The sequence below is a fragment of the Podarcis filfolensis genome (assembly GCF_964270895.1).
Source record: "Podarcis filfolensis genome assembly, chromosome: 4".
NCBI classification, from domain to species: domain Eukaryota; kingdom Metazoa; phylum Chordata; class Lepidosauria; order Squamata; family Lacertidae; genus Podarcis; species Podarcis filfolensis.
The window spans coordinates 98393242-98421066 of NC_139607.1; the positions used below are offsets into that span (position 1 = coordinate 98393242).

At 46.2% G+C, this 27825-nt stretch overlaps 1 protein-coding gene across 5 annotated transcripts in view; it reads right to left on the reverse strand.

Annotated features, from left to right (window-relative positions):
* LOC310760677 (maestro heat-like repeat-containing protein family member 7) overlaps positions 1–27825 on the reverse strand; it is a 70051-nt gene that overhangs the window by 18031 nt on the left and 24195 nt on the right. For 2 of the 5 annotated variants that reach the window (XM_083609594.1, XM_083609593.1), the window contains exons 3-17: positions 27625–27749; positions 26334–26456; positions 26026–26099; positions 24214–24358; positions 21961–22056; positions 20879–20983; positions 18258–18393; positions 13942–14057; positions 11831–11983; positions 10580–10740; positions 10347–10418; positions 8156–8285; positions 5961–6139; positions 3228–3365; positions 1797–1911 (exon numbers count right to left, since the gene is read on the reverse strand). In XM_083609594.1, coding sequence (XP_083465720.1) covers positions 1797–1911; positions 3228–3365; positions 5961–6139; positions 8156–8285; positions 10347–10418; positions 10580–10740; positions 11831–11983; positions 13942–14057; positions 18258–18393; positions 20879–20983; positions 21961–22056; positions 24214–24358; positions 26026–26099; positions 26334–26456; positions 27625–27749 — 1868 coding nt within the window. Of the gene's footprint in view, positions 1–1796; positions 1912–3227; positions 3366–5960; positions 6140–8155; positions 8286–10346; positions 10419–10579; positions 10741–11807; positions 11984–13941; positions 14058–18257; positions 18394–20878; positions 20984–21960; positions 22057–24213; positions 24359–26025; positions 26100–26333; positions 26457–27624; positions 27750–27825 lie in introns of those variants that run through there. The other 3 variants (XM_083609597.1, XM_083609596.1, XM_083609595.1) reach the window with 3 other exon arrangements.

The following is a 27825-nucleotide window of genomic DNA, read 5'->3' on the forward strand; positions in this document are numbered from 1 at the left end:
CAGGACCTGCCTTTAGCCCAAACATGCATTTGGGGAGTCATGTCTTAACCCTTAACCATACAATATCTTTATTACATGTTTACTTAGGTTGACTGAGCTGCATGCATGGGTGCAAGATTGGAAGGATAAAGAGGCAAGCAAATTAAAAAATAAATAAATCCTCAACCAATTCATTAGGCCGGCCTGCTGTTTAAACAGTCCTTAATCAACTAAGGACTCACCTCAAAATTAGCCATTTAGCTAACTCATTAATCTATTACATTTAATTCCATTCGATTTAAATGTCTTTTAAATTGATGAGCTGAGCTCACCCTTAGGATACAGTCTTTCTCTCTCCCCCCCACAGCATTTCTTACAGGAGGAATCAAAATAGCTTCCAAAAATTAAAATGTCTTTAACCGCTTAAACACAAAGACTCCGAATGGGATTCCCTGTGAAGAGGGAAGGAAGACCATGGTTCAGTCTCTCCTTTGCTTCAAACTTGCTAGGTGACGTTCTCCTCACTGCAAATTTAAAAGCACATGCTGTGTGCATTTTTATTCCACCTCTCTCCCCAGGGAAATCAAGGTTGTCTGTGCGAGGTTCTCCCATTGCTCATTCAATCTCCACAACAACCCTGTGGGGTAGGATAGGCTCAGAGAAGGAGCCTGAGGGTTTTGGACCAGAATCTTTCCAGCCCTTCCTGGGGATTGAACCCAGAGAGGTTCTGCATGCCAAGAAGGTGCTCCAGCCCTGAACGACGGCCTTTGGGGCGCAGCTTCCATCCTAAGCTTCTGCGGGGATCGCTCTCCTCCTGGTCCTGAATGGGGTAACTGTGCCCCCGAAGGACCAGGTGCGCAGCCTGGGAGTCATTTTGGACTCACAGCTGTCCATGGAGGCGCAGGTCAAATCTGTGTCTGGGGCAGCTGTCTACCAGCTCCATCTGGGATGCAGGCTGAGACCCTCCCTGCCCGCAGACTGTCTCGCCAGAGTGGTGCATGCTCTGGTTATCTCCCGCTTGGACTACTGCAATGCACTCTACGTGGGGCTACCTTTGAAGGTGACCCGGAAACTACAACTAATCCAGAATGTGGCAGCTAGACTGGGACTGGGAGCGGCCGCCGGGACCACATAACACCTGTCTTCAAAGACCTACATTGGCTCCCAGTACGTTTCCGAGCACAATTCAAAGTGATGGTGTTGACCTTTAAAGCCCTAAACGGCCTTGGCCCAGCATACCCGAAAGAACGTCTCCACCCCCATCGTTCTGCCTGGATGCTGAGGTCCAGCGCCAAGGGCCTTCTGGCGGCTCCCTCGCTGCGAGAAGCAAAGCTACAGGGAACCAGGCAGAGGGCCTTCTCGGTAGTGGCACCCACCCTGTGGAACCCTGTGGAAATAAACAACTATCTGACATTTAGAAGACATCTGAAGGCAGCCCTGTTCAGGGAAGTTTTTAATGTGTGACATTTTAATGTATTTTAAATCTTTGTTGGAAGCTGCCCAGAGTGGCTGGGGAAACCCAGCCAGATGGGCGGGGTACAAATAAAAAAAATTATGATTATTATTACTCCTGTGGAGGCTTGAGAGGCAAGCTGCACGCCCGCCAGCCATATGGTTGACGGGGCACAGGGAAAGGGGAGGCCGCCAGCAAAGCTGTGCAGCTCCCCCACTCGCTGGGGCGCCCCTGAGAGGCCAGCGCCAGTAAGCCCAACAAGAAAGACGGCTCTGTTTCCCCACCTGGCCCTGTATGGGAGAAGGCGTTCTCTCAGGTCACCTGGTCCCAGGTTGTCGCTCTACCTGTCCTGCGCATCTCTTACCTCTACGAAGAAAGCAATGGTGGTTGGCTTCAGTTTCTTGCTGCCTTTGCTGAGCAGAGAGAACATCATGTCCAAGATTCTCATGGTCTCGGGGCAAGCAAAGTGCAGCATGGCTCTGGAAGACACCAGGGGGAAGGCGCCATGTTGTTACTAGGAAGGAGGGTAACGCCATCCCTGCGAGGCGACCACAGCTGAATAATGCAGCACCCCTCTTGTAGTGATATTGGGAAATCTCAGTTTGGTTCATGTAGAAGAGGAGCATGCTGGGAGAACCAGACTGTAGAATGTTGGGAATGCGTATCTGGGTCTCAATTACAGACTTCCGACTTTAAAAGTGTGAACAGGGTTATCTCTTTCCCTTCATAAGAATAAAGTTTCTAGCTGATTTGTGGTTTTGACACCTGGGTGTCTGGGACGTAGATTCAGTGTGAGAGGGTTAACTGGCTAATTTACAACTCAAAGAATTTGGTCTGTCTCTGGGAATGCTTTAATCTTCAAGGCCCTTTTGATAAACAGAATTCAGCTAACAAGCCTGAGTTATTGTTCCTCCACGTAACCATTGGCAAATTGCTAATTAATCCAAAGAACTGATTGGTTTCTAAGTTTGAATCCATGTGGGTTCAAGAAGGATAAAACCTGAAGAAACTAAGATGCAAATTGCAGCAGACCATCTTGCAAATGGTCTGAAGCTCAACATCAAAAAAGTGAAGATCATGGCCACTGGTCCCATCACCTCCTGACAAATAGAAGGGGAAGAAATGGAGGCAGTGAGAGATTTTACTTTCTTGGGCTCCATGATCACTGCAGATGATGACAGCAGTCATGAAATTAAAAGACGCCTGCTTCTTGGGAGAAAAGCAATGACAAACCTAGACAGCATCTTAAAAAGCAGAGACATCACCTTGCCAACAAAGGTCCGTATAGTTAAAGCTATGGTTTTCCCAGTAGTGATGTATGGAAGTGAGAGCTGGACCATAAAGAAGGCTGATCGCCGAAGAATGGATGCTTTTGAATTCTGGTGCTGGAGGAGACTCTTGAGAGTCCCATGGACTGCAAGAAGATCAAACCGATCCATTCTGAAGGAAATCAGCCCTGAGTGCTCACTGGAAGGACAGATCCTGAAGCTGAGGCTCTAAGACTTTGGCCACCTCATGAGAAGAGAAGACTCCCTGTTCTCTCACTGTGATTATTAAAGTTTCTAACTGGTAAGAAGACTCCTGTTCTTTTGTTTGCTTATCTACTGCCCCCCGGGGGGGGGGGTGGAGCCGATTCCCTGAAACCTGACACCAGCCTTCTGGGCCCAGGGCCTAGGCTCCCTTGGAGAAGAGCTGTGATGGTGTTCAAAACGGCAGAGCCAGCGTGGCAGTCTGGGTGCTGGCGGGTGCCTCTCCTTGGCCAGGGGCGAAGTTGGCGGAACAGCAGGGCCCTCACCTTGCCAGCAGCGTGGCCCCCTGGAGCACTTCCCTGGCACTCTGCAGCATGCTCCAGCCCCGCGACCTCTCCATGAACGTGACCTCGTAGCGGCAGCCAGTGCGAATCAGGAGCAACTTGAGGGCCTCCACTGAAAAGCTAAGCCAAGAGGACGGCCTGGTTACATAAGGACATAAGTGAAGCTCTGCAGGATCAGGCCGTGAAGATGCTCAGCCAGATAGGCATTTGGCCTGACCCAGCAAGCTCTTAATTGTTTTAACCATTTTTATACCTGCAATTGTTTTGTGCATGTCTTTATACCTGAAGGAGCGTCTCCACCCCCATCGTTCTGCCTGGACACGGAGGTCCAGCTCCGAGGGCCTTCTGGCGGTTCCCTCACTGCGAGAAGCCAAGTTACAGGGAACCAGGCAGAGGGCCTTCTCGGTGGTGGCGCCCACCCTATGGAACGCCCTCCCATCAGATGTCAAAGAGATAAACAACTACCTGACATTCAGAAGACATCTTAAGGCAGCCCTGTTCAGGGAAGTTTTTAATGTGTGACATATTAGTGTATTTTTGGTATTTGTGGAAGCCGCCCAGAGTGGCTGGGGAAACCCAGCCAGATGGGTGGGGTACAAATAATAAATTATTATTATTATTATTATTATTATTATTATTATTATTATTTGCATTGTGAAATTGCCTTGACATAATTCATAACAAGCAATACATAAATATTGTTGTTGTCGTTGATAATAATATTAGTCTGGGTAGAAATGGAGAAGTCACTTTCAGAATAATGTAAGAACATAAGGGCTTGCTGGATCCAGCCAATGGCCCATCTAATCTAGTACTGTTCCAGAGCCCTGTTCGCATCCTGAACATAACGTAAGACGCGACAGCATGTCTGCGCACGCGTGGGTCGCGTTTTGCCGCTTCCGCGCATGCGCGTGATGCCATTTTGACCGTCTGCACATGCACGAGGGGTGAAACCCGGAAGTAACATGCTCCATTACTTCCAGGTTGCCGCGGAGCGCAACCTGAACACGCTCAACCTGAAGCGTATTTCTCCCGAGGTATGACTGTATCCTGTTCCCACAGCGGCCAACCAGATCCCTGTGGGAAACCCGCAAGCAGGATTCGAACAAGCAACAAGAGGGCAGAGCAGAGCCATCCTGGCTAATAGCCCCCCAAAGCCCTCCATGAATTTGTCTAATCCCATTTTAAAGTTTTCCGGGTTGTTGGTCATCACTGCCTCCTGTGGGAGTTAACTATGTGCTGCATGAACAAGTGCTTTTAACTGTCCTGAATTTTCCAACATACAGCTGTTTACGAATTCTAGCGTTCTCTCCTTGTCACCCACTAGCAGAGGACCCGGGTCAGGCCTCAGACTGTGGGTGCCCAGCGACATAGGTGCCTGGCTTATATTTTAACACTTGTGTGTGTTGAGAGATCAAGGCAATGCCTGGGTAAACAGGCCTGTCTTCGAAAGCCAGCGGTATGCCAATGCAGATGGATGCCTCTCTTATTTTGGCAGGGAGCATGTTCCATAACAATGGGGCTACCAGTGAAAAAGCCCAGCTCTGTGTTATAACAAAATGGATAGCTATCAGACTGCAGAGAGACTAACCAGGTTACATTTCTTAATCTTTTTTTAAAAATATATAACTTTTATTAAGTTCTTCTATTATGCATTTTAGAATATTCATTTAAGCAACCTTAAAATATCAATGACTTCCCTCCTCCTCTTTCCATGGTTCATTGTACATAACACAAATCCCTGCATATTTTACATAAACTAAACCATTCAGTATTCCATTATTACATCCATCAAAACTTGTTTACACTGTTGAATTTATCTTAACACTGCCTACATTTTCAAACATACACAATTTCCACCTATACAGTCAATAAATGCTTTCCAGTCTTCTCTGAACGTATGTTCTTCTTGTTCTCTTATTCTATATGTTAAATCTGCAAGCTGCGCATATTCTGTCAGCTTATGTTGCCATTCTTCTTTGGTTGGGACTTCGCTCGTTTTCAATTTTGGGGCTAACAAAACATGGGCCGTGGTAGTGGCATACATAAATAGTCTGTTTTTGACACCTGGGAATTTCAGTCTGAATTATCCCCAACCAAAAAGACTCTGGGTTTTTTTTTTGGTTTTTTTGGGGAAAGTACTTTTAAACACCCCCCCCCCCCAATTCATTATAAATTATTTCCCAATACTCTTTTAACCCTTTCAAGTTAAAAGGTGACATTTGCTAATCTGAATGTTAGAATTCCTGCTCCACGATTGCAGTCATGGGATTGTTGTCCATCACATGATGGTGTATATTTTGACTCCACAGGGTGGGAAGTGACGGAGACAGGATGTTTGTGTTCCTGTGTTCTGTGAAGTGGGACTATTGTCCTTTGTTCTTTTTCTCTTTGCTGTCTGATGCTAGAGAGAGAGGGAGCCATGTTGCAGTGCTCCATGTGTGTTTATATGTAAAAAAGTAGATTAGCCAAAATGCTGAGTTGCTGAGGTCTGTCACGCAAGATGCGCAAACTCTGCGGATCCCTAAGTGTACCGGTGTCGCTTGGCATCGGTCGCTGTGATGTTCGGGCAGAAGAAAGCTTTTGAAGCTCCCGAACGAAAGACCAGGAGTGAGAGAACATGCCAGTAGGACATGTGTCTCTGCCAGAGTCCTACTCGAGTGTAGGCTGAGCTCCTGACCCTGAATGCCCTTGCTGGGCAACCAAGGTACCCACCTCGCGAGGTTTTCCCCACGACCACATTGCTTCCGGAGGAAATTCATATCCGGCAGAGCTTCGGCCTGGTTGCTGAAGTAGAGTTCGATGAGCAGAGCAGTCAGAAGGTCTGGGTAAAGTCTCTGGATGGTATCTTTAGATTCAGGCACCGAGATCACTTCGTAGAGAGCCTGAGTGATCTGATTGGGGAGGAGAGAAAACAGTGGGCGGGGAGGCTTTGAGGACAATTCTCTCGTGTCTTTTTAAAATACAGTCATACCTCAGGTTACAGATGCTTCAGGTTGAGTTTTTTCGGGTTATGGACCCACCAAAACTCGGAAGTACTGGAACGGGTTACTTCCGGGTTTTAGCGGTCGCGCATGTGCAGAAGCGCTAAATCGTGCTTTGCGCATGCACAGAAGCACCAAATCGCAACCTGTGAATGCGCAGACGCGGTGCTGCGGGTTGCGAACGCTGCGGGTTGCGAATGTGCCTCCCGCACGGATCATGTTCGCAACCCGAGCATCCACTGTAGTTTTTTATTTATATTTTTCAAATTTATACATTTCATTAGATTTACAATCAATTTAACATTTCCAAACTTTGACCTCCTTCCCCCTCTTTCTGCAGTTGCTTAATTTAATTTTTTAATATCTTCTGCATATCCAACTTGCTCATGTATCCATCTGCTTTAAATATATACTCTTATAAAACTGCAGGTTATTACATTCATCCTGCCCATGTTTTTATCTATTTACAATTTATCTGTAAATATTCAATAAACCATTTCCATTCTTTTATAAGAAATTTGTTATCTTGGTTTCTTATCCTTCTGGTAAGTTTCACCATCTCTGCATATTCCATGTGTTTTTTTATCCACTCTTCCTTTATTGGGACTTCTGCTTATTCCATTTTGGGGCAAGTGGAAATTCTTGCTGCTGTAATAGCATACATGAATACGTTTCTATACAATTTAGGTAGTTCTGGCCCTATAATTCCCCCAAAGGAAAGCTTCTGGGTTTTTAATCGAAGTTATTTTGAACACCCTTTTCAATTCATTATATATCATTTCCCAATAAGCTTTAACCTTCCTACAAGACCACAACATATGATAAAAAGAACCTTCTTTCTCTTTACATTTCCAGCATTTGTTTGATTTAAATTTATACATTTTTGCCAGTTTACTTGGATTCAGGTACCGAGATGAGCTCGTAGAGAGCCTGTGTGAATCCGTGAATCCGTGAGGACAATTCTCTCTTGTGTCAGGGACCTTGGTGCGAAAGACGCGACGCCGTCAATTAAAGAAGTCCAGGAATCTGTTTCTTGACTAAATGGGGCACCCAGTCCTTCCACACAAGATGTGCCTCCTGGTTACCACCGCCTCCCTTTCTTCAATTCAGCAGTATTAATTTATTTTGATTTATAAACTGCTTGATCAAAAATCTCTCCAATCGGTTTGCAAATAAAACGGGAGACGAAACGCGACTAAAACCCACAGTCCAATGAAAAACAGTGTATAAGATCATCATTGAACAAACACACACAAACATATAAACAAATGCTTTGACAGGCAGCTTCCTGAGTTAGAATCATAGACCTGTAGAGCTGCAAGAGACCCCCCCAGGGGTCATCTAGTCCAACCCCTTGAAATGCACAAATTGTCACTAAACATAAAATAAGCTTAAGAAATGAACATTCGCAGCTAAACAAAATATGCATAGAACCACTGTCATTAAAAGCAAATACTAAAATAAATAATATTTAAAAACAGGTGTAAGTAATAAAATTATATGCCTCAATTGGCTTGCTGGAAAAATAAATCCTTTTCAGCAGACAGTCTAAAGCAATCTAGTGCCTAATATTCATAGTGTAACTGAGGGCAGTCCTTTAGTTAAAAAATGGGGAACTGGGAACTTTTACCAATCTGCTGAAATCACTCAGAGATCTGCGAGTCATATCCCAATCTTCATTCTGCCCAGGCCAGCTCAGATGGTGGCAAGACGAGAACGCGGCCTTTTTGGTATTGGCTCCCTGCTTATGGAACGCTCTCCCCAGGGAGGCTTGCCTGGCACCGTCATTATATAGCATTATGTGCCAGGGAAAAACCTTTCTTGTTAACCAGGCCTTTGGCTTTTAACTATTGATGGCCTTTTAGAGCGGGTGATGTTCAGAGAGACCCGTAGCTCTGTTATCTCCAAAGATATGGCAAGACTCACGGCAATAGAGGCTGCGGAGGTCTGCAGCTCAGTGCTGTGGTGGTCCTGTAGCCTGGCCAGCAAATTCTCCATTAGCTGCTCCTCCACGACTTCCTCGGTAGAGAGGGACTGCCACAACTCGGACGAATTGCTGCAAAGGGCCAAAAGAGGATGGAGCAACATCAACAGCAGGGGGCCTCTGAAACGTGTCTCGTCGTCCCACTCTGCTCTGCCTTGGTCGGACCCCCAACCTGGAGTCCTGTGTCCAGTTCTGGGCACCACAATTTAAGAAGGATGCTGAGAAGCTGGAAGGTGGGCAGAGGAGGGCGGCCAAGGTGATCAAGGGTCTGGAAATGAAGCCTGATGAGGAACGGTTGAAGGAGTTGGGTATGTTTAGCCTGGGAAAGAGGAGACTGAGAGGAGATAGGATAGCCATATTCAACTACCTACAGGGGTGTCACACAGAAGAGGGAGTGTTAAAGTTTGTGGGTCGTAAATCCCATGGAGTCTGCTGCAATGGCACTGCAATAAATCTGATTTATTGGCACTCTGGCAAACTTCAATGGCGCCCACACGCTATCCACTCGCGCGCTGCCTCTCTTCTCAGTTGTCGGATAGTGGCAGAGTTCACAAGCAGCGTAAAATGGCTTTGTCTGTGTCTGTATGGTGTCTTCGATAACTCAGCTCGACACCAGTGCTTCTAATCTATCACTCTTTATTTAGGTAAAGGTAAAGGGACCCCTGACCATTAGGTCCAGTCGTGACTGACTCTGGGGTTGCGGCACTCATCTCGCTTTATTGGCCGAGGGAGCTGGCGTACAGCTTCCAGGTCATGTGGCCAGCATGACTAAGCTGCTTCTGGCGAACCAGAGCAGCGCACGGAAACGCCATTTACCTTCCTGCCAGAGCGGTACCTATTTATGTATTTGCACTTTGACATGCTTTTGAATTGCTAGGTTGGCAGGAGCAGGGACCGAGCAACGGGAGCTCACCCCGTCGCGGAAACGACTGGACCTGATGGTCAGGGGTCCTTTTACATTTCCAAAATATAAGATAAAAAACAAATAAAATAAAACCTACGCACAGCAGCAGTGTTTTGTGTTGTGTAGGCTTTTGAATTATGGTGCTGGAGGAGACTCTTGAGAGTCCCATGGACTGCAAGAAGATCAAACCTATCCATTCTTAAGGAAATCAGCCCTAAGTGCTCACTGGAAGGACAGATTGTGAAGCTGAGGCTCCAATACTTTGGCCGCCTCATGAGAAGAGAAGACTCCCTGGAAAAGACCCTGATGCTGGGAAAGATGGAGGGCACAAGGAGAAGGGGACGACAGAGGACGTCCAGCAATGCGGGAGGCAGTGGAAGACAGGAGTGCCTGGTGTGCTTTGGTCCATGGGGTCACGAAGAGTCGGACACGACTAAACGACTCCTATGATTTAAGTCAGGCATAGGCAAACTCGGCCCTCCAGATGTTTTGGGACTACAACTCCCATCATTCCTAGCTAACAGGACCAGTGGCCAGGGATGATGGAAGTTGTAGTCCCAAAAACATCTGGAGGGGCGAGTTTGCCTATGCCTGATGTAAGCAGTGGGTCCCACCTGCTCCCTAAAATATCACCTAAAATATCCCACCCTCCCGCCCTATAAGGTTCTCATTCTTTGACCTTGCTATGGACCTCGGTTGGTTGCTGTTGAGGGGCCTGGTAGGAATTTTTCTACTTGGCAAATTGGCACCAGCCACTTGGTTTTCGCCTCCCTCGTAGCAAATCATCACAACTTTCTGGGTATTGGCGGTTAGGCATTGGGACAGTCCTGTAGATGGAAAATGGGGAGGTAACGCCATCACCTGCCCCACATATTGAAGGGTAGTCCGATAAAGGATTCCGGGGGGTGTGGCCCTGTCCGAAGCCTGGGGAGGTGAGGGCCTAAGACAACCCCCCTATCGGTGACCCCGGGAGAGTTCCTAGTTGATGTGCATCAGCAGGACTCCCCCTACTGGTGGTTAACCCTTCCTGGACTTCAAGCGGACAGGCTGAAGTCGGATATAGTCGGTTAGGACCAATGCCTAAGCCAATACCGCTCATCCCTGTAACCAATAAAGTTGTGGCCTTTTTTAGCCCATTAACCTTAATAAGTGTGTCATGTGTCATTATTTCCACCTTGGGGGGGCGGGAACTTGCCACGCAATACATCCAATCTGAAACCAAACCATACCTGGAAATGCCCCTGAAGATTGAACCCAATACCTTCGTCAAAGTAGGTGCCTGGACTGAGCTATGGATGCACCTGATGAACATAGGAAATTGTCTTGTTCTCAGTCTGACCACCGATCCATCTAGCTGAGTACCATCCATGCTAAAAACCAGAGGCACCAGGATTTCCCATGTGGACAGAGACTTGCTGCCTAGGGTTCGGTTCTCAAGGGAGAAACCCGAGGAACTTGTTACCTGTCTGGTGGGAAGGAATGCTCCAGGAGGCTGGAGATGACCGTGTCCAAGTGCTCGGTCCTGCCTGCCAGCAAGCCCACCAGCTTCATCACCAGCCTCCTTGCGCTGGGCTGGTGGATCAGGTCCAGGCGGCTGCAGATCCCGTCCACAATGTCCGAGACCTGGAAGGGGAAAGGGGTTGGGAGGTAGGAGGGCAGGAAGGAAGAGGAAGGAGGCAGGGGAGATGGAGGAGGAGGAGAGGGGGAAGGAGGAGGAAGGAGGAGAAGGAGAAGGGGAAGGAGGAAGAAGAAGGAGATGGAGAAGGAGAAGGAGGAAGAAGGAGGAGGAGATGGAGGAGGAGGAGATTGAGATGGAGGAGAAGAAGAGGGGGAAGCAGGAGGAGGAAGGAGGAGATGGAGATGGGGAAGGAGGAGGAAGGAGAATGAGGAGATGGAGGAGAAGGAGAGGGGGAAGGAGGAGGAAGGAGGAGAAGGAGATGGAGGAGGAGGAGGAGATGGAGATGGAGGAGAAGAAGAGGGGGAAGCAGGAGGAGGAAGGAGGAGATGGAGATGGGGAAGGAGGAAGAAGGAGAAGGAGGAGATGGAGGAGAAGGAGAGGGGAAGGAGGAGGAAGGAGGAGAAGGAGATGGGGAAGGAGGAAGAAGAAGGAAATGTAGATGGGGAAGGAGGAAGAAGAAAAAGATGGAGAGGAGGAAGGAGGAGGGAGGAGGAGATGGGGAAGGAGGAGGAAGAATGAGGAGATGGAGGAGAAGGAGAGGGGAAGGAGGAGGAAGGAGGAGAAGGAGATGGGGCAGGAGGAAGAAGAAGGAGATGCAGGAGAAGGAGAGGGGGAAGGCGGAGTAAGGAGGAGAAGGAGGAAGGAGAAGGAGGAGAAAAAGTGAAGGAGGAGAAGAAGGAGAAGGAGAAGACCTTCAGCCAGAGTCTTGAGTGATGGGCAGGTCTCTGTAGGCTGTAGTCACCCAGTGGAGTGGCTATTGTGAAATTCAGAAAAGCTCAGCCCCACTGCAAGAAGGACTCAGGGGTACCGTGGGGGACACACACACATTTTTTTAGGGGGCCCTGTGCATTTGCCAAAGTGACGTAGGGCTGGCGTTGCTCCTGCGGTGGCAGTGAGGATTGGGCTGGCGCGGTGGGCTCCGTTCACCCTCCGTGCCCCGGGCCCCGGCAAGCAACGCTACGCCACTGCAAGGACTCCCCACCTGCCAAATCAGCATCCTCAGGACGCCCACCTGCTGCCTCAGACCTGCCCCACCTTCTCTATCTCGGCGCCACAGTGCCTTGCCATACTGGCAAGGAGCCCCTCTGTGGTGGCGCAGCACTGGGTGGTGCACTGCACCGTCAAGCCGTCCAAAGCGGTCAGGATGAAGTCGGTCTTCTCTCTCGGGCTGAAGTAGACGCCAAAGACCTGGAGCACAAGGGGAGGGAGGGAGGAACGCTGTTGGTGTGTGGTTGGCTGGGGCGGGTTGTGCAGAGATGCCCCCGCTTTTTTCATTTTCTTAAAATAAATTCTATTAGCAGAAAACCATGGCTAGAAAAGCCACCTCTATTGGTCTGTCACCCCCCCCCAACTATATTACCTGGGTTATGAAGGCGCCCTAAAGATGTTAAAGCAAAGATTATGGGATAATGCACACAGTGACATGCGATCTCGATCACACGCAGTCTCTAGTCCGCTGGCAGCAGGAGTTCAATATGGGCATGTCTTTAAGTTAACACCTTACATTAAAAACCTGACAGTACCAAATTATCGAAGGCTTTTCACCAAAGCCAGACTAAACGTCTTTCCTTCTGCAGTGTTGAGAGGAGTTCCCTACCAGGACAGACTTTGCTCATGTGCTCAAGACATCGATTCCATAAAACGTATTTTGTTGCACTGTGCAAAATATGAGCAAGCCAGGGCTGAACTGATATTAACCTTGCTGGTACCTTTCCCGGGAAAATCAGAGGCTCACTATGTCAGGTTCCTATTAGAAGACCGGACAAATGCTAGAACGTTAGCAGTGGCCAAGTTTTTATCGGTGGTTGCAAGAACCAATGATCCTTATATTCTGAACGAAATGCTTGTTTAACCTGGAGGTGGGATGTATGAATTATGTATTGCTTTGTAACAATTTGTTGGGTCTCTGGACCGTAATAAAGGTTGATGATGATAAATTCTATTAAGGCTTGCAGAGAAAAAATTGAAGCTTAATATCTTTTCCCTTATTTTAAACCAAACCAAGACTTTAGATAAAAGACTTTAGATACCATAAGAACACAAAAAGGGCGGGAGGGGGGAAGAGAACTAGAGAAAGAAAAAGACAGAAATTTTAAAAGAACAGGAAAGAGTTTAAAAGAGGAAGATGGAAAAATAAGACTCAGAAAATAAAGAATTTCTGATTCTTCATCTGCCCACTATATAAAAACAATATTCACTTCCAACATAGCTGTTTTCTATAAACAAATACTGAAATATCCTCAAATCCAGATATCGTTATTTCTTTTTCACGCTAAAAGTCAGCGAGAGGTTTCCATTCTTTAAGAAACGTTAGCAGTGACTTCTCTCTGATTAAACATGTCAATTTTGCCATCTCAGCTAAGAGGTGAGCCTTTTTCCCCCATCCAGGACGGCCAGAACAGTGGGAAACTTATGTAAAAAGGTGAAAAGCTTCTGGGAGATGATATATAATGAAAAAAATGTTGAAATATACATTTATAAAGAAACCAGAAGCATTCTTATTGGGCATTGTATGGAGTGATATAAATAGAAAGGAATGTAAGTTCTTTTTATATGCAACATTGGCAGCAAGAACATTATTGGCCCAAAAATGGAACCAAGAAGAATTACCGACGAAAGAAGAATGGAGGACGAAATTAATGGACTATGCAGAACTGGATAAACTAACAGGAAGGATTCGAAATCGGCGGGACCAGAAATTCACAGAAGACTGGAGTAAATTTACGGATTATTTGAAAAGTATTTGTGAAGATCAGACGACGTTTGTAGGTTTGCAAGAAGTTTTGTGAGGAGTATCATTGGAATTATTGCAAAAATGGATAAGGGGGAGAATGATTCGCTAAGATATTTAAAGGTAATATAAATTTAAGAAATGCATAAGAAGTGGTTAAAATGGTGGGTCATCAGAGGTGCTGATGGAAGGTCAAAAAAATTGTATAAGTGACAAAGTTTTGTGGTACGATTTATAATTTATATGTTAAAATTAATAAAAATTATTACATAAAAAAAGAAAGGTGGGAAACTTAATATCCCAACCTGAAAGTAACCAAGGGGATTCATGGAGCCACGGATATTGTAGTGAGCAATATCCAGGCATAAATTTGTCCCGGGACAATGCCCCCCCACAGTTGTGTCCTCCCAGTTACCTCTGCAACTCTGGAGGGGTTTTTGAGAAACACGGACGGATTCCAAGATTCCAAGAACTCCTTGTGCTTGCGCTTGATGGCTTCCGTGTGGACGTTCTTCTCATCCAGCCTCGCAACTGACACACACCAGAAATTTCAAAAAACAAGAACATACCAGTCAGTTTCAGGGCAGCACGGTGTAGTGGTTAGAGCACCGGACTAGGGTGCAAATCCCTGCTCAGCCATGAAGCTCGCTGGGTGAGAGTCGCTGCCTTCTCAACCTAACCTGTTATGTACTGAAGTTCTCACCCTGGGCCAGCAGGGGGATACTGTAGATAGCTATGCAAATAAGGGATTGAAAGTGATGTTCAGTGATTGGATAGTTACAGAAAGTTGTTACAGTTGCTTTGTAGTGGAGCTCTATATAACCAGGCTGGCTGAACCCTTCAGTTCAGTTCTGTTCTGGCCTGTGAATAAACAAGAGCTGTTTGAAGAATCGCTGTGTTGTCAGATATGTTCACCCACAACTTAACATAACCCACCTCACAAGATTGTTGTGAGGAGCAAATGGGGAGGAATAAAATCACGAGGAATGTTGGGGCATAAATGTAATAAATATAATTTATTATTATTATTATTATTATTATTATTATTATTATTATTATTATTATTATTATTATTTCTACCACGCCCTTCCAGGTTCAAAAACCGGGCTCAGGGTGGCTAACAACAAATTTAAAACACTTCATTGTAAAAACAGCATAAAATACAGTATAAAAACATGAATAACAATAAAATTCAAAATTCAGAAATCAATTTAGGGGAAATAAGCATTAGATAATCCCCAGGGCTAGCTGGCTGAATTGGTCCTACTTGGACCTGCAAGGAGGCCAGGGGAGATCATCAGGAGGTTTGGGCTGGGTGTTCATCAGTATGCGGATGATACCCAGCTCTACCTCTCTTTTAAATCAGAACCAGTGAAGGCGGTGAAGGTCCTGTGTGAGTGTCTGGAAGCGGTTGGAGGATGGATGGCGGCTAACAGATTGAGGTTGAATCCTGACAAGACAGAAGTACTGTTTTGGGGGGACAGGAGGCGGGCAGGTGTGGAGGATTCCCTGGTCCTGAATGGGGTAACTGTGCCCCTGAAGGACCAGGTGCGCAGCCTGGGAGTCATTTTGGACTCACAGCTGTCCATGGAGGCACAGGTCAAATCTGTGTCCAGGGCAGCTGTTTACCAGCTCCATCTGGTACGTAGGCTGAGACCCTATTTGCCTGCGGACTGTCTCGCCAGAGTGGTGCATGCTCTGGTTATCTCCCGCTTGGACTACTGCAATGCACTCTACGTGGGGCTACCTTTGAAGGTGACTCGGAAACTACAACTAATCCAGAATGCGGCAGCTAGACTGGTGACTGGGGGCGGCCGCCGAGACCATATAACACCGGTCTTGAAAGACCTACATTGGCTCCCAGTACGTTTCCGAGCACAATTCAAAGTGTTGGTGCTGACCTTTAAAGCCCTAAACGGCCTCGGTCCAGTATACCTGAAGGAGCGTCTCCACCCCCATCATTCTGCCCGGACGCTGAGGTCCAGCACTGAGGGCCTTCTGGCGGTTCCCTCATTGCGAGAAGCAAAGCTACAGAGAACCAGGCAGAGGGCCTTCTCGGTAGTGGCGCCCGCCCTGTGGAACGCCCTTCCAGCAGATGTCAAAGCGATAAACAACTACCTGACATTCAGAAGACATCTTAAGGCAGCCCTGTTCAGGGAAGTTTTTAACGTGTGATATTTTATTGTATTTTTGGTTTTTATGGAAGCCGCCCAGAGTGGCTGGGGAGGCCCAGCCAGATGGGCGGGGTATAAATAATAAATTATTATTATTATATTATTATTATAGCTGTGGGGACTCAGAGCGGGTGATCTTCATAAAAGGGGAGGGGGAGGGAAGAGAAGGGAAATAAAAATCAGTCTGAATTCAAATTGAAAGCCAGGCAGAATAGCTCTGTCTTACAGACCCGACGGAAGGAGGTTAAATCCTGTAGGGCCCTGGTCTCATGGGACAGAGCATGGGAGCCATCACTGAGAAGGCCCTGGCCCTGGTGGAGGATAGTCTGACTTCCTTAGGGCCTGGGACCTCTAAACTATGGTTATTCATGGACCTTAAGGTCCTCTGCAGGGCAGACCAGGAGAGGAGGTCGCGCAAGGAGATGAATATTTCTATACACAATAGGGACCTACCTATTGGGCATATTAATTAGGTGCACAAAGTTACTGGGAAGCTATACTAATCTCACATTTATTTATTTTGAAGACTTATAAGCCGTTTGATCAGAAAAGCTGCCCAGGTAAAATCGGCACTCCAGTTAAAAACAAGTAATACGTGAGACCACCGCGATTAAAAACGAATGTGCACATCATAATTAAAAATGAATAATTATGCTAGAAACATTCTTGTTTATGCAAACCTACCCAGATGCTTCAAAAGCCGGTGTGAATTTTAAGCTGCCTTTAGTATTTTTAACTTTTTGTGTGTTTTAAGGTACTGTGATTTTTCTTGCTTTTTAAAAAATCTTTTTGTAATCCGCTGGATATTTTTTTAATCAATCTGTATATATATCTTATGGAACGGAATCAGGAAGTAAATATAGCAATGAAACAAACAACTACACAGCTTTCCAAAGACATCTTTCTATCAGGAAGTTTTTAATGCCTGATGTTTTGTTGTGTTTTTGTGTAATCTGTTGGAAACTGCCCAGAGTGGCTGCTTGCAGATGGGTGGGGAATAATAATAATAATAATAATAATAATAATAATAATAATAATAATAATAGAAGGTGATGATGATGATGGTAATAATAATAATAAATGATGGTAATAATAATAAATGGTAATAATAATAATAATAATAGATGGTGATAATTATTGTTGTGATTTTATGTTGCTAACCACCCTGAGATCTACAGATGAAGGGGAATAAATAATAATAATAATAATAATAATAATAATAATAATAAATGGTGATGGTAATAATAATAATAATAGATGGTAATAATAATAATAATAATAATAATAATAATAATAGATGGTGATGGTGACAATAATTGTTGTTGTTATTATTATTATTATTATTATTATTATCACCATCACCATTTATTATTATTATTATTATTATTATTATTATTATTATTATTATTACCATCACCATTTATTATTATTATTATTATTATTATTATTATTATTATTATTATTATTATTATTATTATTATTATCACCATCACCATCTATTATTATTATTATTATTATTATTATTATTATTATTATTATTATCATCACCATCACCATCTATTATTATTATTATTATTATTATTACCATCACCATTTATTATTATTATTATTATTATTATTATTATTATTATTATTATCACCATCACCATCTATTATTATTATTATTATTATTATTATTATTATTATTATCACCATCACCATCTATTATTATTATTATTATTATTATTATTATTATTATTATTATTATTATCATTATCACCATCACCATCACCATCTATTATTATTATTATTATTATTATTATTATTATTATTATTATTATTATCACCATCACCATTTATTTTTATTATTATTATTATTATTATTATTATTATTATTATTATTATTATCATCACCATCACCATCACCATCACCATCTATTATTATTATTATTATTATTATTATTATTATTATTATTATTACCATCTATTATTATTATTACTATTATTATTATTATTATTATTATTATTATTTGCTGCCCTTCATCTGTACGCTGCATCTTAATGTTTTAATGTTGTATTTTAATCTTGTTTTTAAATTGTATTTTAATCAACCTGTTTTTATTATTAGTTGTTAGCCACCCTGAGCCCGGTCTTGGCTGGGGAGGGCAGGGTATAAATAAAATTTATTATTATTATTATTATTATTATTATTATTATTATTATTAGATCTCAGGGTGGTTCGCAACATAAAATCACAATATAAAAAACACAATAAAAATAATAACAAAAACAAACCAATAATCCCCCCCTCTCGCCGGGGTCTGACATCCTTCCCAGTGGTTCTGAGCTGGCCACCCTATGGCCATTGGTTCACCCTGCCTCATGGGTGAGCCGGCCCTGGGATGAAAAGGAAAGGGAAGGAGGATGTGTTGCCTGCAATAACTGGCAGCCGTTCTCCAAAGATTTCAGGCAGGAGATGGCAGGGACCTTTTGCTTGCGAGGCAGAGGCACTGCCGCTGAGCTACGCCCCCTCGCACTCTGCACATGCTCAAGGATGGCTTCGCCGCCCGTTTCTTACTTTTCTGGCCAAGCACGATTGCCAGGAGGAGGTGGACGCTCTTGGCTGCCTTGGAGCTGATGGACTTGACGGCGTCTCCACAGCAGATCCCCAGCACCGCGACGAGGTGGCCCAGCCGGGAGAATTTGGACAGCGTCTGGCAGAGGAAAGGGGGCACAGCAGTGCTTTTTTTAAAAAAAAAAAGTATTGGAAATTTTATTTACAACATAACATAAACCCCCCACCCACTCCAATACAGAAATCCACCCTCATTAAATGTGAACATAACATACATTAATCTAGCCAGTTCAAGATACTCTAACAGTTTGTCTTGCCATTTCTTTTTTGTTGGCATAGTTTCTTTTTTCCAGTTTTTAGCAGTTCCTTTATCCTGTATCTGGCCTCCTTATTTACTTCTTATAAGCTGTTTCCTTTATGAATAATTATTGAGATTTTTCTAATTATTTTTCTAATTATAACTTAAATATCCACAAAGTCTCCTGCAGACATTAATTGAAACAAGTCCAGGTATGCATTTTAGGGCACTGTTTTGCAAAGTATTCTCTGCATTTTCCCCATGCTTTTTGAAACTCTTGTCTAGTGTGATCTCTCATTGCCTCTGTTACTCTAGCCAGTTCAATATACTCTAACAGTTTATCTTGCCATTCCTTTTTTGTTGGCACAGTTCCTTTTTTCCAGTTTTTGGCAATTAGGATCCTTGCTGCTCCTGTGGCATAGAGGAATATTTTCTGATCTTCTCTTGCTATAGCTGTGTCCGTTATCCCTAGTAGAAAAGCTTCTGTATTTTTCATAAAGTTATACTTAAACATTTTTTTAAGCTCGTCATATACTATGTTCCAGAAGCTTTTGATTTTTTCCATAGGTCCACCAAACACGTATAAGTGTCGCCTCTGTTTTACCACACCTCTGGCACAGATTTGTTTTTGTCTTATACATTTTAGCTATTTTGGTAGGTGTTAAGTACCATCTGGGATGTGGGTGGCACTGTGGTCTAAACCACAGAGCCTAGGACTTGCCAATCAGAAGGTCGGCGGTTCGAATCCTTGCAACGAGGTGAGCTCCCGTTGCTCAGTCCCTGCTCCTGCCAACCTAGCAGTTTGAAAGCACGTCAAGTGCAAGTAGATAAATAGGTACCGCTCCGGCGGGAAGGTAAACGGCGTTTCCATCCGCTGCTCTGGTTCGCCAGAAGCAGCTTAGTCATGCTGGCCACATGACCCAGAAGCTGTACGCAGGCTCCGTCGGCCAATAAAGTGAGATGAGCGCCACAACCTTTAAGTACCATCTATAAAACATCTTGATTAGATTTTCCCTCAATACTTCACAGTATTGTTAAAGGGGGCGCAGTGGTGCTGAGCATGAGGAAGGAGTCTCAGGGAGCCCCATGAGTTCAAAAAAGAGTGACCCAAATAATCAAGGGGATGGAGAGGCTGTCTTATGAGGAAAGCTTGCAGCATTTGGAACTTTAGAGCAGGCATCCCCAAACTCGGCCCTCCAGCTGTTTTGGGACTACAACGCATAGCTGTCAACTGTCCCTTATTTGGAGGGACAGTCCCTTATCCCAGCGCCACGTCCCGCTGCTGTCCCTTATTGATAGATGTCCCTTAAATGTCCCTTAAATGATGTCCCTTAAATTTCAAAGGAAGCAGCTCCTCTCCCTCCCTCCCTGCCGGCCAGGGAGGAGGGAGGCTCCAACTGTGTTGCTTGGCTGTCCGGCCCGCCCCCTCCGGCCTCCTCTCACCAGTCTCAGCCCCCGGGAACCCCTCCCTGCCGGGACTGGTGGGAGCCTCGGGCCCTTCCGCTGCCATCCTCCTCGCGGCCGCCGAACTGAGCGTCTCTGCCTGGGGCCTCCCCTCTGCCCGTCACCCCCGCTCCCGCTAGGCCGTATTGCAGCTGCGCTGCCGAAGGACCCGGATGAGATGGGCAGCCTGGCATGGTCTATGAATTGAAGAGGAGCCTTGAGAGGAGAGCGAGGGCAACCATAGAGAAAGCAGTTCAGAGAGAGGAGGAGGAGGCGGATGCGCGGGCAGGTGTTCCAAGGGCTACAAGGGAAGGACCGCAAAATATATTTGTAGTGGTAGACTAGCATAGATGGTCTGATCTGCGGATTTACTTTGGGTGCTATTTCCCCCCCCCTCTTCCTCCCACCCCGCCTGATGGAACTGAGAGCTGCAGATGGAGCATGAGAGAAAAGATACAGAACTGCAGCAGCATCTTCGTAGCTTGGACTTCGTTTTGCGTGAAAAGTGGTGGCTGCTTGTAGTTATTTAATTGCAGTGTTTCATCGGCTGGTGTCTTGAGCAGCAACCTCTGGAAACGAAGGGCTAAAAACCGGCGCTGCTCTCCCAAATTATCTGGTCCCTTTTAACTTCGTACTTCAGGGGGTTGACTAAAATCCCTTATTTTGGCTGCTGATGCCTTATTTTCGAGGCTGCTGGTCCCTTATTTTCAAATCTGTAAGTTGACAGCTATGCTACAACTCCCATCATCCCTGACCACTGGTCCTGCCAGCTAGGAATGAGTGGAGTTGTAGTCCCAAAACATCTGGAAGGCCAAGTTTGGGGATGCCTGCTTTAGAGGAAGTTTGATGGATAGCTCAGTTGGTTATTTCACAGTCTACTCACATCCAGCTGTAATTTGCTGGCCACAAAGTTGAGCAGCGACGCACTGGTCCAGATAGCCCTCTCTCGCAGGTCGGCCTCCGAGGACTGTAGCCAAGGAGCCATCAGCTGTTGGGGAGGGGAAATGCAACAGAGAGAGAAAAAATCTGCAGCCATCCGGTCTATTCACTTGTCTTCCCAAAGTACCAGAAAGTGCAGAGGACTCTAGGGTCAGTGTCCATGAGAAATACGTACCATACATTTTGAATGCGGGCCCATAAAAATTATCTAGGTGGAGTAGACATTGCATACATAAAATATATAGAGGTTGAGCAGGAACTCCCACTTAGCCAGCAACCAAACCCATGGGCAGTAAGATGGAATCCTGACAGTCTGAAGATACTGTCCATGGAGGCGCAGGTCAATTCTTTCTCCAGGGCAGCTGTCTCTCAGCTCCATCTGGTACACAGGCTGAGACCCTTCCTGCCCGCAGACTGTCTCACCAGAGTGGTGCATGCTCTGGTTATCTCCCGCTTGGACTACTGCAATGTGCTGTACGTGGGGCTGCCTTTGAAGGTGACCCGGAAACTGCAACTAATCCAGAATGTGGCAGCTAGACTGGTGACTGGGAGCGGCCGCCGAGACCACATAACACCAGTCTTGAAAGACCTACATTGGCTCCCAGTACGTTTCCGAGCACAATTCAAAGTGTTGGTGCTGACCTTGAAAGCCCTAAACAGCCTTGGCCCAGTATACCTGAAAGAGCATCTCCACCCCCATCATCCAGCCCGGACATTGAGCTCCAGCTCCAAGGGCCTTCTGGTGGTTTCCTCCCTGTGAGAAGTGAGGTTACAGCGAACCAGGCAGAGGGCCTTCTCGGTGGTGGCGCCCGCCCTGTGGAACGCCCTCCCGCCAGATGTCAAAGAAATAAACAACTATCTGACTTTTAGAAGAAATCTGAAGGCAGCCTTGTTTAGGGAAGTTTTTAATGTTTGATGTTTTATTCTGTTTTTAGCCTGTGGGGGCCACCCAGAGTGGCTGGGGAAACCCAGCCAGATGGGCGGGGTATAAATAATAAATTATTATTATTACTCCTTTCCTCTTACCTGCAAGATCCTCTCCAGCTCCGAAGGAATTGGGTTCTCCACCATCAGCTGCTGGAGCATCTCACTGAAGGTCTGGTATGTTCTGATGAAGAGGTTCTGGAGGAGGGGGTAGGAATGTTGAAGGAGACCAGTTCACTAAGGGCCCAGGAAAGGATGACCTTGGAAACCAGGAGAGCTGAATGCCCTGCCTAGATTACTGCTCAGGACCACAAGGGTCATCTAGTTCAACCCCCTCCCTGCAATGCAGGAATCTTTTGCCCAAGGTGCGGCTTGAACCCATGACCGATGAGATGAAGAGTTTCGTACTCTACTGGCTGAGCTGGAAGTGTGGATTAGTTCCTTGTCAGGATCCAAGCCACAAACTTCTCACTGGAGCAGTGTGGGAACAGAGATGATAGATAGATAGATACATAAATAGATAGATAGATCTGTAACATTACAATTTGTGGACATTCGATGAAGCCAAACATTGGAAGATTCAGGAAAGAGAAAAGTAAGCATTTCTTCATGCAGCGCACATACCGTATTTTTCGCCCTATAGGACGCACTTTTTCCCCTCCAAAAATGACGGGGAAATGTGTATGCGTCCTATGGGGCGAATGCAGGCTTTCGCTGAAGCCTGGAGAGTGAGAGGGGTCGGTGCGCACCGAACCCTCTCGCTCTCCAGGCTTCAGGAAGCTATCCGCAAGCCTTGGGAGCCTGGCGGGAGGTCCCGCAGGCTCGCAAGGCTTGCGGGCAGCAGCCTGCAGCCCAAAGCACAGGGCGCCCTCCGGAGGACGCCCCGTGCTTCGTGCAGGTGTCCGCAAGCCTTGCGCGCCCGGCGGGAGGCCCCACCAGGCGCGCAAGGCTTGAGGCGGCAGCCTGTTCTGTGGGCTGGGGTCGGGGGAAGCTCGGGTTTCCCCCGCCCCAGCCCCGTGGCTGGGGGGGGAATAATTTTTTTTATTCATTTCCCCTCCAAAAAACGAGGTGCGTCCTATGGGCCAGTGCGCCTTATAGGGCGAAAAATATGGTAATGCCTGAATAGCTTAGCTGGTTACCAACACGGTGGTGAGAACGCCAAGGTTGCAGGTTCGATCTCTGTGTGGGACAGCTGCATATTCCTGCATTGCAGGGGGTTGGACTAGATGACCCTTGGGTCCCTTCCAACTCTACAATTCTATGATGGAATATTGGGCGGGCTGGGCTGGCGAGCTCCAGGATCTGGGGGGATTCCCATACATAAAACCCCTTCTTTATATCACGGCTGGATAAAAAGACCACTAAACTGGGGTGGCTAAGCAATGTTGTTGGACTGCAGCTCCCATCATCCCCAGCAATATCTGAAGTGCCACAGGTTAGCTATGCCTGCCGCAAAACCGTCAAATTGCATTTCTTAGTACAGATAGTATTATATGATGTGCAGATATCTTTCCTATTCTACTTAATTCAAGAGGGTTCTGGAAGCTTCTCTGTGTGAAAGAAACAAGCAGAAGGTTCATCATGATTTTTGGGTTATACCTTCCGAGAAGCTGAGTACAGCGAGATTAAAATGGTTCTATTATCTTTTTCTGACAAGGTCATGCTGGCTATAAAAGTAATGCCAGAAGGAGCCTGGGTTTCACGTTCTCTTTCTATCTCTCTTTCTGGTGTTGTGTTCTGTACACCGTATGCTTAGTGTTAAGGTTTAGTCTTGTTGTAAGTTACTCTGCGAGATGTGGGTGGCACTGTGGGTTAAACCACTGAGCCTCTTGGGCTTGCCGATCAGAAGGTCGGCGGTTCGAATCCCCGCGACGGGGTGAGCTCCCGTTGCTCGGTCCCAGCTCCTGCCAACCTAGCAGTTCAAAAGCACGTCAAAGTGCAAGTAGATAAATAAGTACTGCTCCGGCGGGAAGGTAAACGGCGTTTCTGTGCGCTGCTCTGGTTCGCCAGAAGCGGCTTAGTCATGCTGGCCACATGACCCGGAAGCTGTACGCCAGATCCCTCGGCCAATAAAGCGAGATGAGCGCTGCAACCCCAGAGTCGGTCACGACTGGACCTAATGGTCAGGGGTCCCTTTACCTTTAAGTTACTCTGCAATTCTATGATTTTATGATAGCTGAACTATGTGACTCGCTGCCATAGGCTACAGGAGGGAAGAGGGTTCTTGTGCTTGCAGGATCCCCACTGAAACATCTGGTTGGCCGCTGAGATGACAGGATGCTGGACTAGATGGGCCATTGGCCTGATCCAGCAGCCTCTCCTTATGTTCTAAGCCAAAGAGGAAGACAAAACTACCTTTGCGTACTGGGCATTGGCAGAATTGGCCGCTCCTTCCTCTTGTCCCGCCTTCAGAGGTGAAAGGGCAAAGACGCTCTTGAAAAAGGTGCGGAGCAAAATCCCCTTCTTGTAGGACCCCATCGTTTTAGTGATGTTCGCCTTGCTGGTGGAAGAAATGGAAGTCAGAGAATGGCATTTTGCCAGCTGGGGAAGATGCAAGATGGAGTCTGAAAATTCTGGTGGGCATCTGGCTGGGGAATGACTCACTCGTGTTACTTTTACGATTTCAACCCAGCCTTTTGACCTATGATCTCACGGATTGACCCTTTTGTTTTTCTTCAAATCTGTAATTTTAGGACAATAATACAGAAAGACCTACCTTGGCTCCCAGTACATTTCCGAGCACAATTCAAAGTGTTGGTGCTGACCTTGAAAGCCCTAAACAGCCTCAAAGACCCAGTAGACCCGAAAGAGCATCTCCACCCCCATCATTCAGCCCAGACACTGAGGTCCAGCTCTGAGGGTCTTCTGGCAGTTTCCTCCCTGCAAGAAGTAAGGTTGCAGGGAACAAGGCAGAGGGCCTTCTCGGTGGTGGCTCCTGCCCTGTGGAACGCCCTCCCACCAGATGTCAAAGAGAAAAACAACTATTTTACCTTTAAAAGACAACTGAAGGTGGCCCTGTTTAGGGAAGTTTTTAATGTATGATGTTTTATTGTGCTTTTAGTGTTCTGTTGGGAGCCACCCAGTGTGGCTGGGGAAACCCAGCCAGATGGGTGGGGTATAAATAATAAATTACAGTGGTACCTCGGGTTAAGAACTTAATTCGTTCTGGAGGTCTCTTTTTAACCTGAAACTGTTCTTAACCTGAGGTACCACTTTAGGTAATGGGGCCTCCCGCTGCCGCCACGGGATTTCTTTTCTCATGCTGAAGCAAAGTTCTTAACCCAAGGTACTATTTCTGGGTTAGCGGAATCTGTAACCTGAAGCGTCTGTAACCTGAAGCGTATGTAACGCGAGGTACCACTGTATTATTTTAGAAACAATAAAGGATTGCAACTGATTAGTTAGTTAGTTAGTTAGCATACACAGTTGCTGGACTTTTATTCCAGCCAGAAGTCACCAGAAGTCAATTCCGGCACCTCTCAGGTGGGTGCCATTGCCATTATAAGACAAAAAGGGAAGTGTTCGTGGTAATTCTGGCATCCCTTTTTTCCTAGAAAAAGGAACTGCAGAGTCCTGAGCAACAGGTTAACACAGAAGGGCATTAAAAGATCTCATCTACCATTAAAAGCCCAAGAGAGCAGGACAGGCAGTGCCTGGTGCCAAAAGGATGGTAGAGATGTGGCCAAGCAAACTTCTCAGCGGAGAGTTTTCCATCATTTGGGTGCCACCAAGGAGAAGGCCCTCTTCTCCAGCAGCTTCCTGCTAGACCTCAGAAGGCAGGGAAATTAGAAGACAGGTCTCTGAAGAACATATTTACTGAGGGATAGGTTCAAGTGGAAGAAAATGACCCTTTAGATAGTGCTGGGCCTAGACGTTTTGGGCAGCCTTCACCAATGTGGCAGCCTACAAATGTTTTGGACTACAATTCCCACAATCCCTGGCCATTGGCTATGATTGCTGGCGCTGATAGGAGTTGGAGGCCCAAGGGTATCTGGAGGGCGCCATGTTATATCTCCTCCTAATCTATGAGGCACCACTTCATTTGAAACCATTGACCACAAGTGTAAAACAGATTCCTTTTGCACAGCGGAAAGCTTCAACGCAGTTGCCGCAGCGGGTCATGAGTTAGACGTCAACCCAGGACGTGAGCTAAGGAATTGAATCTACCTCAAGTCAATAACAGTGGCCATAGCATGAAGACAGACGACGCTGGATTCTGGAAAATCTCTCTTAATCATCTCCTGTAAGCGAGAAGTGGGATATCCTCAGTGAGTCAGGTAGAAATCCTGCAAAACTCATCAACAGTGAGGTCAGCGTCCGCCTGACCACAAGATTGGTAACAGGAGGAACCTTAACTCCAGTTAAGGTACAAGGAGGGCTCTGCATGTACAGGGGGGAAAAGGAAGGGTTGAGTAAGTATTTTCAAGAGCGGGATCAGATTGAAAACAGGCAAACAAGCAAATAGAGAAACTCACTGTTAAGACTCCCACAACATCAGAGGTAAAGTTATCCATAAAAAAATCAGTCATGTTGCTCCAGTTGATTGTCTTGCTGAGGATGGATAAGAACCTGAAAAAACTTTTCTTCATGACATCTTCCTAAAGGAAATTGGGTGTGTGTGAGAGAGAAGTATTTCTTATTATTATGGATTTATTGCAGACCTATCCTGCCTTTTTTCTTCAGGGAGCTTGGGGTGGAGCACAGGGTTCTCCCTCTGCTCTTTTAAGCCACACAACAACCCTGTGAGGGAGGCCCCAAGGTCATATGCCCAGTGAGCTTCATGGCCCAGTGGGGATTCGAACCCTGGTCTCCCACGTCCTAGTCCAACACTAACCACTACACTACACTGGCTCTCTTTGTCTGTGCCCATGGAGGAGAAAGTAGACAGTGTATAAAGATGGGGGGTCTTTTGGATCCAGAATGGGGGTCGGATGGGGAGCCCCCTGGAGGCCGGATTGGATGCTTAGGCTGGCAGTTGATAACCCTACATTGTGGTTTCCAGAGAGAGAGAGAGAGAGAGAGAGAGAGAGAGAGAGAGAGAAAGAGAAGGAGCGTCTCCACCCCCATCATTCAGCCTGAGGTCCAACTCCAAGGGCCTTCTGGCAGTTCCCTCCCTGCGAGAAGCGAGGTTACAGGGAAGCAGGCACAGGGCCTTCTCGGTGGTGGCGCCCGCCCTGTGGAACGCCCTCTTCAGCAGATGTCAAGGAAATAAACAACTACCTGACTTTTAGAAGACATCTGAAGGCAGCCCTGCTTAGGGAAGTTTGTAATGTTTGATGTTTTGTCGCTTTTAAAATTATTGTTATGGGTGTTCTGTTGGGTACCGCCCAGAGTGGCTGGGGAAACCCAGCCAGGTGGGCGGGGTATAAATAATCAAATTTTGTTACTCTATTATTATTATTATTGATATCTCACCTTTTCCCCAGTCCAGGACTCAAAGCAGCTTACACAAATTAAAAGGACAGAGGTAAAATACACACAGCTAAGAACATATAAAAGATAATGGTTAAAAAGTAGAAAGGGAACCCGAGGGTCATCTAGTCCATCCCCGTGCAATGCTGGAATCTCAGCTAAAGCATCCATGACAGACGGCCATCCAAACTCTGCTTGAAAACAATCCAAGGAAGGAGAGCCCATCATGTCCTGAGGGAGTCCGTTCTACTCCCTCCAGCCTTCTGCCTCCCCTGAACACCTTGGAGCCTGGGTGGGCTCGTATGGGACAGTACGGTCCCTCAGATGGCCTGCTCCTAAATCGTGCCCCCTTACCTCTTTTTTACTGTTGAAGTAATCTATGGTGCTCCTCCAGGAGTTCAGCAGGAGCTCAGGCTCCTGGGCAGAACCAGGGTTCTCGCTTTCTTCCCAGATGGTTGCCATAGCAGAGAGATCAGGGACTAAAAGCGTCAGGGAAGAAAAGGGACAGGAGAAATCAATTACAGTGGTACCTCGGGTTATAGATGCTTCAGGTTA